Genomic DNA, 14373 nt, shown 5'->3' with positions numbered 1-14373 from the left:
TCTGCATTTCGGGTACCACCTCATGGAGACCATTAGCAATTATACCTTTTCCTCCGAGAGATTTTTTATGGAGGAAATAGAGAATGGCACCCTCACTACCTTCATCTCCTTTGTTAAAATAACTTGCCAGTACCTTGAACATCCCTGGGTAGTTAAGATATATCTCTTGGTACTCCTTGGGAATATTGTTGCGGTTTTATCCAAGGTTAGTAAGCAATTTAAGAATGTCATCCAGAGATCTGCCCCAAGGTTGGATAGCTATGAGTGGCAGGGCGAGTGGGATAGCATGGGCAAATGCCTAGGGCGATGGGCACCCCCAGTGTTCTGGAACTTTACCCCTGAACAAGTGAAGAACCCTGAAAAATTAGTAGAATATTTGGAAGAAGTATGCTGTCACCCTGGCCATTCCAGGGAGACGCAAATCACCACAATGTGCTGGGGCCTGGCCCACGCCTACTGAGCTCTGTTTAACACCACTCAGAACCCCCAAGGGGAAGGAAACGTCTCTGCAGCTGATGACAAAGCAACAGGCCCTGCGGCTACCCCACCCCCCAGGGCAAGCACAGCAGCTACTCCGCCCCCTGCGACAGAGAACCAACCCACACCGGTATCAGTCGCCCCTATACAAAAAAGAAAATGCACAAGAAAATCAGCTCGTCTAGTAAGGGATGAAGATGAACCAGGGCCATCACGAGAACAGGAGGAGGAGGAGGCAGAACCCGTAAATGAGATGGTGACCACCCGATCCCTATCCCTGGGGGAGCTGCGAGATATGCGAAAAGACTTCAGCCGTCGTCCAGGGGAGCACATTGTCACCTGGCTGCTCCGATGCTGGGATAACGGGGCCAGTAGCCTGGAATTAGAGGGTAGGGAAGCCAAGCAGCTGGGATCCCTTTCTAGGGAAGGGGGCATTGACAAAGCAATTGGACAAGGGGCACAAGTCCTCAGCCTCTGGAGGCGACTCCTGTCAGGTGTGAAGGAAAGGTATCCCTTCAAGGAAGATGTTATATGCCACCCAGGCAAGTGGACCACCATGGAGAGAGGTATCCAGTACCTGAGAGAATTAGCCGTGCTGGAAGTGATTTATGATGACCTGAACAACGAGCAGTTATCCAAAGACCCAGATGAGGTCAAATGCACCCGACCCATGTGGCGGAAGTTTGTACGGAGCGCACCAGCGTCACATGCAAACTCATTGGCAGTAATGACCTGGAGAGATGGAGAGGAACAAACAGTGGATGAACTGGCTGGCCAACTCCGGCAATATGAAGAAAGCCTCTCTTCCTCCCTACGGGCCTGTGTCTCTGCTGTGGAGAAACTGTCTCAGGAGGTCCAGCAAATCAAAGAGGATATGTCCTGCTTCCCCCCTGCACGGGCCAGCGTCTCAGCCATTAGGAGCAAACGTCCCTCTGCTCAAGAGAGGAGACATCGTGGGTACACACCCCGGGGCACCCTGTGGTTTTACCTGCGTGACCACGGAGAGGACATGAGGAAGTGGGATGGAAAACCTACCTCAGTCCTACAGGCACGGGTACATGAGTTGCAAGGGAAAACAACCACAAAAGGGGGTTCTTCCAGGAAAACCGCTGCTCCGGTCTCCAGCGAGTTCCCCAGACAGAGTAGAAGGGCTGATTCCACTTCCGACCTTAACAAAGGGACTTCTGACTCATACTTACAAGAAGTAGATAGCGAATATGATGACCAGGACTAGAGGGGCCCTGCCTCCAGCCAGGTGGAGGAAAGGGACAACCGGGTTTACTGGACTGTGTGGATTCGATGGCCTGGCACATCAGATCCACAAGAATATAAGGCTCTCGTAGACACCGGTGCGCAGTGTACCCTGATGCCATCAGGCTATAAAGGGGCAGAACCCATTTGTATTTCTGGAGTGACAGGGGGATCCCAAGAGTTAACTGTATTGGAGGCGGAAGTGAGCCTAACCGGGAAGGAGTGGCAGAAGCACCCCATCGTGACTGGCCCAGAAGCTCCGTGCATCCTTGGCATAGACTACCTCAGGAGAGGGTATTTCAAGGACCCAAAAGGGTACCGGTGGGCTTTTGGTATAGCTGCCCTGGAGACGGAGGAAATTAAACAGCTGTCCACCTTGCCCGGTCTTTCAGAGGATCCTTCTGTTGTGGGGTTGTTAAAGGTCCAAGAACAACAGGTGCCGACCGCTACCACAACAGTGCACCGGCGGCAATACCGCACCAACCGAGACTCCTTGATCCCCATCCATGAGCTGATTCGTCGACTGGAGAGCCAAGGAGTGATCAGCAAGACTCGCTCACCCTTTAACAGTCCCATATGGCCAGTGCGAAAGTCCAATGGAGAGTGGAGGCTAACAGTAGACTATCGTGGCCTGAACGAAGTGACGCCACCACTGAGTGCTGCCGTGCCGGACATGCTGGAACTTCAATACGAACTGGAGTCAAAGGCAGCCAAGTGGTACGCCACCATTGATATCGCTAATGCATTCTTCTCCATCCCTTTGGCGGCAGAGTGCAGGCCACAGTTTGCTTTCACTTGGAGGGGTGTCCAGTACACCTGGAACCGACTGCCCCAGGGGTGGAAACACAGCCCTACCATTTGCCATGGTCTGATCCACACCGCACTGGAACAGGGTGAGGCTCCAGAACACCTGCAATACATTGATGACATCATCGTGTGGGGGAACACAGCAGAGGAAGTTTTCAAGAAAGGGGAGAGAATAGTCCAAATCCTTCTGAAGGCCGGCTTTGCAATAAAACGAAGTAAGGTCAAGGGACCTGCACAGGAGATCCAGTTTTTAGGAATAAAATGGCAAGATGGACGTCGTCAGATCCCAACAGATGTGATCAATAAAATAACAGCCATGTCTCCACCAACTAACAAAAAGGAAACGCAAGCTTTCTTAGGCGTTGTAGGCTTTTGGAGAATGCATATTCCAAATTACAGTCAGATCGTAAGCCCTCTCTATCACGTGACCAGGAAGAAGAACGACTTCAGATGGGCCCCTGAGCAACGACAAGCATTTGAGCAAATTAAACAGGAGATAGTTCAGGCAGTAGCCCTTGGGCCAGTCCGGGCAGGACAAGATGTGAAGAATGTGCTCTACACCGCAGCCGGGGAGAATGGCCCTACCTGGAGCCTCTGGCAGAAAGCACCAGGGGAGACTCGAGGTCGACCCTTAGGGTTCTGGAGTCGGGGATACAGAGGATCCGAGGCCCGCTACACTCCAACTGAGAAGGAGATATTGGCAGCATATGAAGGGGTTCAAGCTGCTTCGGAAGTGGTTGGCACTGAAGCACAGCTCCTCCTGGCACCCCGACTGCCGGTGCTGGGCTGGATGTTCAAAGGGAGCGTCCCCTCTGCACATCATGCAACTGATGCTACGTGGAGTAAGTGGGTCGCGCTGATCACACAACGGGCCCGAATAGGAAACCCCAGTCGCCCAGGAATCTTGGAGGTGATCACGAACTGGCCAGAAGGCAAAGATTTTGGAATATCCCCAGAGGAGGAGGTGATGCGTGCTGAAGAGGCCCCACCATATAACAAACTACCAGAAAACGAGAAGCAATATGCCCTGTTCACGGATGGGTCCTGTCGCCTTGTGGGAAAACATCGGAGATGGAAGGCTGCTGTATGGAGTCCTATACGCCAAGTTGCAGAAACTGCTGAAGGAGAAGGTGAATCGAGCCAGTTTGCAGAGGTGAAAGCCATCCAGCTGGCCTTGGGCATTGCCGAACGAGAAAAATGGCCAGTACTTTATCTCTATACTGACTCATGGATGGTGGCAAATGCCCTGTGGGGGTGGTTGCAGCAGTGGAAGCAGAACAACTGGCAGCGCAGAGGTAAACCCATCTGGGCTGCTGCACTGTGGCAAGATATTGCTGCCCAGGTAGAGAACCTGACTGTAAAAGTACGACACGTAGATGCTCACGTACCCAAGAGTCTGGCCAGTGAAGAGCACCAAAACAACCAGCAGGTGGATCAGGCTGCCAAGATCGAAGTAGCTCAGGTAGATCTGGACTGGCAACATAAAGGTGAATTATTTATAGCTCGGTGGGCCCATGACACTTCAGGCCACCAAGGGAGAGATGCAACATATAGATGGGCTCGTGATCGAGGGGTGGACTTAACCATGGACACTATTGCACAGGTTATCCACGAATGTGAAACATGCGCTGCAATCAAGCAAGCCAAACGAGTAAAGCCTCTTTGGTATGGAGGACGATGGTTGAAGTATAAATATGGGGAGGCTTGGCAGATTGATTATATCACGCTCCCACAAACCCGACAGGGCAAGCGCTATGTGCTCACCATGGTGGAAGTAACCACAGGATGGCTGGAAACATATCCTGTGCCCCATGCCACCGCCCGGAACACCATCCTGGGCCTTGAAAAGCAAGTCCTGTGGCGACATGGCACCCCAGAAAGAATTGAGTCAGACAACGGGACTCACTTCCGAAACGCCCTCATAGACACCTGGGCCAAAGAGCACGGCATTGAGTGGGTCTATCACATCCCCTACCATGCACCAGCCTCCGGGAAAATCGAACGATACAACGGGCTGCTAAAGACAACACTGAGGGCAATGGGTGGTGGGACATTCAAGCATTGGGATACACATTTAGCAAAGGCCACCTGGTTAGTGAACACTAGGGGATCTGTCACTCGAGCTGGCCCTGCCCAATCCAAACCCTTACGTGCTGTAGAGGGGGATAAAGTCCCTGTCGTGCATATGAGAAATATGCTGGGGAAGACAGTCTGGGTTGCTCCTGCCTCTGGCAAGGGAAAACCCATCCGTGGGATTGCTTTTGCTCAGGGACCTGGGTGCACTTGGTGGGTGATGAGAAAGGATGGGGAAGTCCGGTGTGTACCTCAGGGGGATTTAATTTTGGGTGAAAATAGCCAATGAACTGAATTGTACGATGTTAGTTATTACATAGTACTGTATGTCATCACTTTTATGGTTACCATATGCCATATTAACAGTATTACAGTAAGAATCACCCAGATTAATTTAGGATGAACGCCGATGAAACTGAGCAAGGTGCAACAATGATAGAACCAGACGAGCGCCCAGAACTGGCCTCCGCATGCAAGAGCCCGACACCACACACCATCTCTCCTGCCCTGCAAGACTGTTACGACAGATGGAACCCGAAGTCATGGACTAAATGAACTCAACGGACGTTTTAGAGGGATGGCCCATGGACTAAGGGAATGATATCTCTGTGTGCGTATATATCAAAAGGCAGGGAAAAGGAGCGGTGACTAATTGGAATGTATGGGAAAATGTGAGACCTGGGCATGATGTAGATGGTACAGAATAAGGGGTGGATATTGTCCTGGTTCCAGCTGGGACAGGGTTAACTTTCTTCCCAGTAGCCTGGGGGGTGTGCTGTGTTTTGGGTTCGGTGTGAAAGGAGCGTTGATGGCCCATTGATGCTTTGGCTGTTGCTGGGTGATGCTTGCACCGGGAGGGGGGAGCACAGCCGGGGTGGTGGACCCAGCTGGCCAATGGGGTATTCTATACCATGTGACATCATGCTCAGTATAAAAACCAGGTGTGTGGGGGGGCTCGCCCCCGTTCGTGACACGCGGTCGGCGGTCGGTGAGCGGTTCTGTTGTGCATTGCCTGCTTTGTGTATTCTGTTATTGTTGTTGTTCTCACTGTTATTATTACTGTTCTACTTAGTTTTATTTCAATTATTAAACTGTTTTTATCTCAACCCGGGAGCTTTCCTACTTGTGCCCTCCCAATTCTCTCCCCCATCCCACCGGGGGGGGGGGTGATCGAGCGGCTGCGTGGCGTTTATTTTTGCTGGCTGGGGTTAAACCACGACAACTGCCTAAACCTGTGTTTCAACAGGACACGTAGCATCCTTGACTGTTGCTGTCCTCTCCTGTTTTCATTGCACGCAGATGATGTGGAGGTTGGGTTTGGGTTTTTTGTTTGTTTGTTTGTTAAATTTATAAAGGAACAACGAAGCCAAATTGGGGAACTCAGGAGTTGAGCAAATTCTTTGCTGCCTGTTACAATTATTCACTGGTGGGCAGAGAGCCGAGGGGTAAATCCCCATCCTTTGAACGGGTATTATTAGAGTAGGGATAATTGGGTGGCTGAAGTCTATCAAGGCAAGATGCCGTCCCGGGGGGGTTCAGCGAGGGTCGGACACTGTGGGGATGGCGCAAGCGTGGGGTGGAGGGAGGAGGGTTATCCCCGAGCCTGCTCACCTTCCCGTGGGAGAGGAGGATTGGGCTGTCGCTGCCTGCCTTTGGCTGCCCGGACCTGGCCCTGGCTGGTTGGCCGTGGGAGGCCATCTCCTGTGCTGGGCAAGAGGTGGGAGAGGTGAAGCAGGGATGGACATTAAGGTTAGGATGCCTCAAGCGTGGGGAATGGAGCTGGGATTTCAAGAGCAGCTGCAGGCAGAGGGAAAAACCCCGTTTTTGACATAATAAACCTTTGCCTGTGGCAAGTTTCAAAGAGGTATCCTTATAGCTGTCCCGTAAAAAATACATTATCATAAAAATCATCTGCTCCTGGGGTGAAGCTCTGCACACTGAATGCTTGCAGGGTAGAAAAACGATGGGTTTAGTTCATTTGAGCTTTCACAGAGGCTAAAAGATGCTGGTGTATGATGTGTCGGAGGCAGAGATGCTCAGGGACCCATCCCTGCCCAGCTGATGGTGGGATGGGGTCTGGGGTCGGTGTCCCCTGAGCCATCAGCTGGGTGGCCTGAGACCCTCGGTGGGCATCGCAGCCCAGGAAAGCCGGCTCGGTGCGCGCTGCTGCCGGCTCTCTTACTTCATTATTTAGAGGAAACATCCGTCTCAAGGAGCACCCATGGCCGGGTTTGAGACCGAGCATTCTGGAAAAACCTATGTTAAAGCGGCGAGCGGCAGTGCCCTGTGGCTGGGAGGGGAGGGAGGGTGAGGCCAGAGGGATGGTGCTGGGCAACTGCGGTGTTTTACACCTGTACAAGCTCTTCCCACACCCGCGTCTGCCCCGGCCCTGGGGACGCTGGAGCCACATCAGCCCTTGGCTCGTGGGCAGCTGTAAGGACACGCGCAATGTGCAGGACAGGAGATCCCCGCTGCTACCCCAGCAGTGAAAATAGCTGCTGGCTTTCCCCCCCACGCTGGGGACAGGAGGTGCCTGGACCACCCTCCCCTTGCGCTGACTGCAGGTGACGCAGCCTTGCACCGGTGCCCGTGGTTGAGCAGAGATGCAGGGCTGGGGATGCATCCGAGGGCGAGCACCCACCGCCTGCGCCCAGCAAGGCGCCGAATTTCCAGCCCCACGTCAGCCTTGCAGCTTGCAGGGGTTGAGCCTTGTTACCATCCCCGGGGAGACCTACTTTGCTTCTGGCATTGCCCGGGGCTCAGCACACCCAGGTTCCACTCAGGGCTCGGCATGCGTGGGCATCGCTTGCAGCTCAGCACATGCGAGCGTCTCTCGGGGGCTCAGCACGCCCAGGGCAATTCTTGCTGGCTGGGCTCAGGGCCAGCTCCCGGCCGCCGCCGTTTGCTCTCAGAGGCGGTGGTGGCCTTCAGGCTGCGCCAGGTGTTTGGCCTTGCGTACATCGCCTTGTCTGGCTTTCCTCTCCCACTCTTGGCTGTTTGCAGTCTCCCATGGGAGAAGACACCCTCCCAAACCTGCTCCCCCCACAGCTTTTGCTCTGCTTTAACTCTTGCTTGGGCAGAGGCCGTGGTTCCTTGCTCCCCACGCAACCGTGTCCCTCACCGAGCAGGGCCACAAGACACCAGAGCAAAATGGCTGAGTGATATATTCATTATTGCTAACGAACATGCCTGTACTGGGCCTTTACAGGCTGTGCAGTGACCTGTCCCTGCGTCTGCCGGTTGCTCTCAAGTGTTCGTTACCAAAGTCTTATCAACCAGCCTTAGCAGGAGGAAACCAAAAGCACCTTCGTGCTGTCCTACAGATGAACGCAGAGGAGAGCCAAGGAGCTCACAGCATCTTTCCAGCCCATCCGGATCCCTTCGGTACACCAGCCCCAGTGCAGAGCCAACCGTGGCGTTTGTCCTGCTCAGCACTCTTTGAGAAATGCTCAGCACGCTGCAGAATCCGGCCTGGTCCTTTTGCCAGCTGTTGTGTCAAGGAAAAATGTCGTGGTCCATCGTAGGAAAGAAATGTCTGTCTTGCAGTGCAAGCCCATGTCTGTCTCCTGGGTCACATCCAGGCAGGGCTCAGCACTGCACAGGGGAGGGTCCGTAGCTTCTCCCTGCCTGCCCGAGGTGGGGGAACTGGTGGGATTTACTGCCTGTGGACACGAAGCCACAGCCTCCGCCGCAGACCTGGGGAGAGATGGTGTCCGTCAGCCCGGGGACCCCCTCCCAGCTCCTCATCCCGCTCCCGGGCTGTCCCGGGGCCTGACACCCCGCATCGTCCCCGGGGTCCAGTGGGATGCTTACGGTGGAGGCGGTAGGTGGTGGGGACCAGGCTCATCAGGAGGACCAGGACGGTGACAGCCAGAGGGACCCAGACCAGGGGGCTGCAGGCACCTGGAGAGCAAGAGGGAACATAGTGTGGAGCTGCTCCCCCAGCTCAGCACCCGGCATCATCCTGCCCCGGCTGCTTTGGGGGATGAAGGGTGGGGTGGGGAGGGCAGAAAAGCAAGGCAGGTCCTCAGGAGGGGTGGAGGACATGACCATCACCCTGGGGTATCCCTTGGAGGATCCATTCCACCCCGAAGGCATTGCAGGGAACTTAGCGATAAGTCACGATACCCTTTTTTGTGGTGTCCTCTCTGGCACGGGAATTGACCACGCCTGCAGGACTGACGCTGCACCCGCAGGGGCTGCACACCCAAGGGACGGCAGAGCTAAATGGAATTACATCCCGGCCCCTAAACCCTCGTATATCCCAGGGAACCGATCCTAAAGGCAGAGGTCAGCTCCATCCAGAGTGGTGGGTCTAGGTGGACCTGGATGACCACCCCTGCAGGGTGATGTTGTGGGTGCCCCCACCCCAGGACAAACTCCAGCTGAACCCTGGGGACCCCCAGGAGCTCAGCAAACCCCTTTTGCAAGGTAGCCTGAGCCGACCCGGTGCCGTACCTTTCTTGCCAGCAGCTTTGCTTTTGGTTAAGCACCGCACGGGCTTTTTGGAGAGCGGTGCCTGAGTGGTCTGCGGAGGCAGAGGCAAAACATCAACTGGTGGGTAAGGAGGAGAAGAGGATGGTTAATATGGCACCAAGTGCAGTGGAGGTCTCAAAGAGCAGGCAGGAGGGGCTGGAAATTTGCACTTTTACAACTAGCCCCATCCAGGGACCTGGGTCATCCAGAGGGGCTGGGAGCTTGACCTGAACCTCTGGGTGGCCACAGAAGTTAGCAAGAGCTTGTAAAAGCGTTAATAATACAACGCACCAGGCAAACCAGGGCAGAAGGTTAAGGCAGGGAAAAAGGAAGCTTCCTCAAGCTACATTTGCTGCCAGGCACCATCTCATCAGCATTGCACGAAATCACAGGCAGTGGGAGATTTCAGTAGCAGCGGGAGGTTTTAAGGGATCCCCTGGTCTTTTCCATATTCAGATTGCTCTAATCTTGCTCAAAATTGGATTTTTTTTTTTTTTTCCCTGATAAAATGAGGGCAGGATTTATTATGGTGGATCTGAATTACAACGGAGCACATTAATCTCTCTGTAAAGTTGGTCAGGAAAATATCCCAGTAATATCATTAAATAGCTGTATATCTGACTGCTCAAACTCCACTTATTCAAAATTTTGGGTGATTCAAAGCTATTTTTTTTCTACTTTTACCCAGCACTGAAATTCCTATGGAAACCACCATCATGGAAAGGTGAGACATCAGGTACCTGGGATTTATCTGGACAACTTCTCCCTTACATTATAATAGACTTAAAGAAAAGGAACTTAAAGACAATTTGTTTTATCATGCGTACTAAAGGAAAAAAAGAAAATATCCAGCAAAGCCTGAGTCCTCCCAGAGCACCTGCTGGTGTTTAGTTTTAAATTGGAGTGTCCTTGATCATGCTGAATTTCAGCCCTGTTTTTCATGCTTTGCTTTGCACATAGATACGTGCCCAGTTGATAAAAACCAGTTCTCTTTTATCTTAAACCAGCTTTTCTTCGAGCCGGCAAGAATCTAAAAGGGTTTTCTCAGCCAGCTCAAGGTGCAGGGCATATCTGCAAAAAAACCAGAACGGTTGGGACACTGGGGCTGATTTAGAGCCAGCAACTGCAGCAGCATCTTGGTTAAAGTTGTTATTTGTCTCCTTCAAAGCCTGCAAAGAAAGGGCTGAATCCTACTTCAAACACGTCAGTTTTTCTACACCTCCTGCTCGGTGGTCAAGGGGAAAACGGGCTGAAAAGAGTTGTTGTATGACCCAGGGTCTGTAAAGCATCACTCCCCCAATGCCACCCGCAGATAGCTCTGATTTTGGGTTGGAGCTCCCCGGTGATGGTGGGTTGTGAGCTTTGAGGACTAAACCCCAATTCAATCCTTTATGTGAAGGACAGGCTTGAAACCTGCAGTCAGACCCACCCCAGCGATGTGAGGGGTGATGTCCTCTGGCCTTGGTGCTGCTCTTGTCACTTGGAGGAAGGGTAAGGAAGAACCGGGGTGTGGGAGGACCCGGGAGCTGAGCAGGGCACATATCCAGCCTCTCATCCAAAGTACCACGGGGGACGAGAAAAACGCAGGGCATGGCGATATTGGGGGCTGAGCGTCTTCCCGTGGAAATCCAAAGCCGCTAGGATCAACACGGTGCTCGAGGCGTGACCACAGCAGAGCAACCGCTGGTGGCAAAAGGACTATCACATGCAGCTGACCTAAAATATAGCTATTTTCTGTATTTTCTGACTTCTCCGGTCTCATAGGTCTCTTCAGGAAAACCCCAGAGCCCCAACCTTGCATCTTAAAATTGGGAAGGGTCTACAAGCACGCATCACCCTTTACCCAGAGGACCTCATCACAGCCTGCCGGTGGCACATTTTGGGGTGATGCTTACCCACACCGAGCCGTGTCCCGCTGCCCAGGAGGAGCTGGGAGGACTGGGAGATGGAGCAGTAATAGGTGCCGTTGTCCGAGGCGTGGAGGTGGCTGATGTGCAAGCTGTAGGAGGTTTGGGAACTCGCCCCATGGACACTAAACTTGTCCTGGCTGATGTTTGCGCCGTACATGGCTTTGCCCAACGGGTTGGAAAATATCAAGAACTCGAAATTTTGCCTCTCCTGGCTCCAGCGGTACCAGTACACCCCGGCATGCTCCTTCTTCAGCTCACAGACGATTTCTGTTTTATTGTTAGTTTGGGCTAAAATATGCTCTGGAATCTGGGATAAAAGTAGATTTGTACAGAAACCTAAGAAAAAAGAGACAGGAATACATAGTTATTATTTTCTTTTCATTATTTTTCTTCCATGCTAAGTACGGATTTTCTTTGTGAGCTTAATAAGATCAAGCAGACGAGGGGATCGCAGAAGCGAGAAACAGGAGCATCTTTATCAGGCTGCTCCCTGATTCCCTCAGAGGCCTTTTTGGGTTCCCCGGCTATTTTTTGGTCAAGCCTAGTTATATAGGTAGAGTTTGCCCTGTAAACACCCATCTAGGGAGAAGGCTCAGTGGCAGGGAGAGGGATGGAGGGATGATTTTGAGGGTGTCCTCGGGGCTGTATGTGCAAGGAAGAGCATCCCCACCTGCTCCTGTGGATGCCCCTCTCCTGCCCTCTTTTTCTCTCTCATTTTTCGGAGAGGCTTCACCTCTCTTTCCATGGATTTTTTTTTGAGCCTCGCATATTTGCCGGATTTTTGCTCTAACAGATGCAACACCGATAAACTTCATCTCAGGTGCAGAAAAAGACCAAAAAATGGGCAAAACATCTCCAAATGAGCCAATTTGATATTAGTTTTCAGACGACGTTATTTTCGTATGAATTTCGAGACCTGGGGAAGGAGAGGGAGTGAGGAGTAGCGGTGGGGCTGAAAGCTTTGGTTTGCCATCGCATCGCCCTGTTTGGTCTTTGCAGTTTTTGTGGAAATTATCTGAGTCGTGTTTGGCCCGGGCAGATGTGAGCGGTGTCTGCGTCTCTGCGCGAGCGAGGATGTGTCCTTGTGCAAAGGATAACAGGTGACTTGTGATCCTTTCTGTTCGGCAAACAGTCCTGCAAAGCTGCAGATACTCTGAGACCGAGTGAAAAACAGCCCTCTGAAGATTAGGGTGCTCTCGCTTCCCCCGTCTGTTTCCCAGGCGTGTTTTAAAGCTGTGCAAAAAGCTCAACAAAACACGTTTTTTTGGCTTTTTTTACCTTAAAGTGTCCCTATTCCTTCAAAATCCCAAAGCTGCTTGCAGTACTTATTGCAAACAGCCTCGTGCAGCCCAGCAAACCCAGTGGTGTGGGAATGGGTCTGCATGACCACAGGAACACCTGAAGCCACCCCCGTGGCCCGTGGCCCTCATGTCCCCCATGTCCCCGATGGGGACAGGCAGAGGAGAGGGCTCTGGTGATTGACACAGGTCCAGAGCCTTCCTCCCCACCGCATGACCCCATCGCTGCCGGCGCACTGCAGAGATGCCGAAATTCAGGTGTTGCACAGCAGCCGCAGCATTTCACCACGTCCTCTGGCACTGCCGCAATATATATGTCTCCTTCTTATTAAAATACATAATTTTCAGGTTTTGGAGCGCGATCCTCCCAAACTTTGCTCTGGCAAACACCTGTGTGGTTTTTTAGGGGATGAAATGTGTGTGGCCATGGGGCGTGGTGGCTTCAGGGTCTCCGTGGCTGCCCTGAGCTCTGGCTCTGCTAGGCATGGGAAACTTAGCCCCCCATGAAAACCTTTTTTTTGAGCTGTCAGAGAGATTATTAGATGAACAGAAGGGATCAGAAGGGATCCTGGAAAATGCTCAGCTCAGCTTTGAGCCAGTGGTCAAGCTCCAGTGTGGTGAGCTGGGATGGAGCCGGAGCAGAAAAGCTCATCCTCTGCCACACCTTCATCCCCCAAAACCTCCCCGTTCCCTTTCCCGGTGTATGTTCTTGCAGGGGACCACTGGGAATCAGGGTGGGACAGGTTTGTTTCCACGTGCTTGGCCAGAGCAGCCTGCAGCAGCTCGAAAACGGTCCCTTTTCCTTTGCACGTGAGGAGCAAACTCTAATTTATTGGGGTTTTCTCAGCGGGCACCCCACCGTATAGATCTATAGGATAATACTACCTGTACATAGGAGTCGATAAAGCGCCTCGGGCTGTTTGCTGCCAGATTGGCCATGTTATGCCGCGGCTGGATGTCCATCACACGACGCGAACAAAACACCCTGCAGTCCTGACAGCCTCTAGCGAGGACGCTGGGCAGCTCTGGATCTGGGTTGGGCAACGTCTCAGGGGACCAGCTTGAGCCGCCACCCTAATATATAGATTTAATGGGGGTTTTAAGCTCTCAACGCTTTCCACCTAAGAACCGATGGCACAATCTGTTCTGTAAAGCGTAATTCTACTACTTTGCCACGACGTCGACTATATATATTCGGTCCAGACCTCCTGCAACCTGTCTGCAATAAGCAGCCGGCAGCGTGGTTTTATAACACACTGATTCCAGCTGTGGCCCTTGGGAAACATTCAGTCCTTGGATAGATTTAGAAGAAAATTTGATGGGATGTTTATCGTTTTCGTGTTACACAGGCAGCGTCAATAGGTGCTACTTTAACTTCTCCATCAGCAGTTTCCCACAGTCCATCTGCACTAAGAGGGTGCAGTGAAAACAAACTCTGCGGTGTCTATACCATTATATATTGCACTATGAATAGAATAGAATAGAATAGAATAGAAAGAATAGAATAGAATAGAATAGAATAGAATAGAATAGAATAGACTATTTCAGTTGGAAGGGACCTACAATGATCATCTAGCCCAACTGCCTGACCACTTCAGGGCTGACCAAAAGCTAAAGCATCTTATTAATGGCATTGTCCAAAATTACGCGGTGATAGGTAATAATATCCTATAGATCTATACTATGTCTGTATATTTAAAATACCATTGCTGTGCAATGCATCCCACGTGCTGGAGCAGGGTGGAGGAGAGGCTCCAGCGTGATTTTAGGTGCCCTCAACCTTTAAGAGACGTGTCCCTCTTACCTGGGATCTGGAGGCAGATGCAGAGCTGGAGCCACAGCCGGGCCATGGTGGGGAGTCAATGACGGAGGGGTTTTGTGCCGGCTCCCCCTTTCCACGCACGGTCACCCCTTGGCGGTAGGGCTGGCTTCACCCCAGGAGGTTCTTCCCCGTCTCGGCGCAGATGTCTCGCCAACGGCTGCCAAAGAACATCTGCCGCGGCAGCGCCCGGAGCCTCAGCCCGGCAGCTTCTTCTGCGCCGAGCCCCAAATCCAGGTGTGCATCAGGGCAGCAGCCCCAT

General features: G+C 52.4%; 1 protein-coding gene across 1 annotated transcript; it reads right to left on the bottom strand.

Moving 5' to 3' along the window:
- Positions 1 to 7350: 7350 nt before the first annotated feature.
- Positions 7351 to 14373, bottom strand: CD8B (CD8 subunit beta). The gene is given in 8 exon segments (XM_075148447.1): positions 7351 to 8304; positions 8422 to 8511; positions 9067 to 9162; positions 10980 to 11330; positions 14097 to 14145; positions 14148 to 14207; positions 14210 to 14317; positions 14320 to 14373. Coding segments are annotated over 8 exon segments (849 nt in total). The 3' UTR covers positions 7351 to 8263.

Source organism: Calonectris borealis, chromosome 4, assembly GCF_964195595.1.
Source record: "Calonectris borealis chromosome 4, bCalBor7.hap1.2, whole genome shotgun sequence".
Classification (NCBI taxonomy): Eukaryota; Metazoa; Chordata; class Aves; order Procellariiformes; family Procellariidae; genus Calonectris; species Calonectris borealis.
This window is presented reverse-complemented; position numbering and strand designations above follow the sequence as displayed.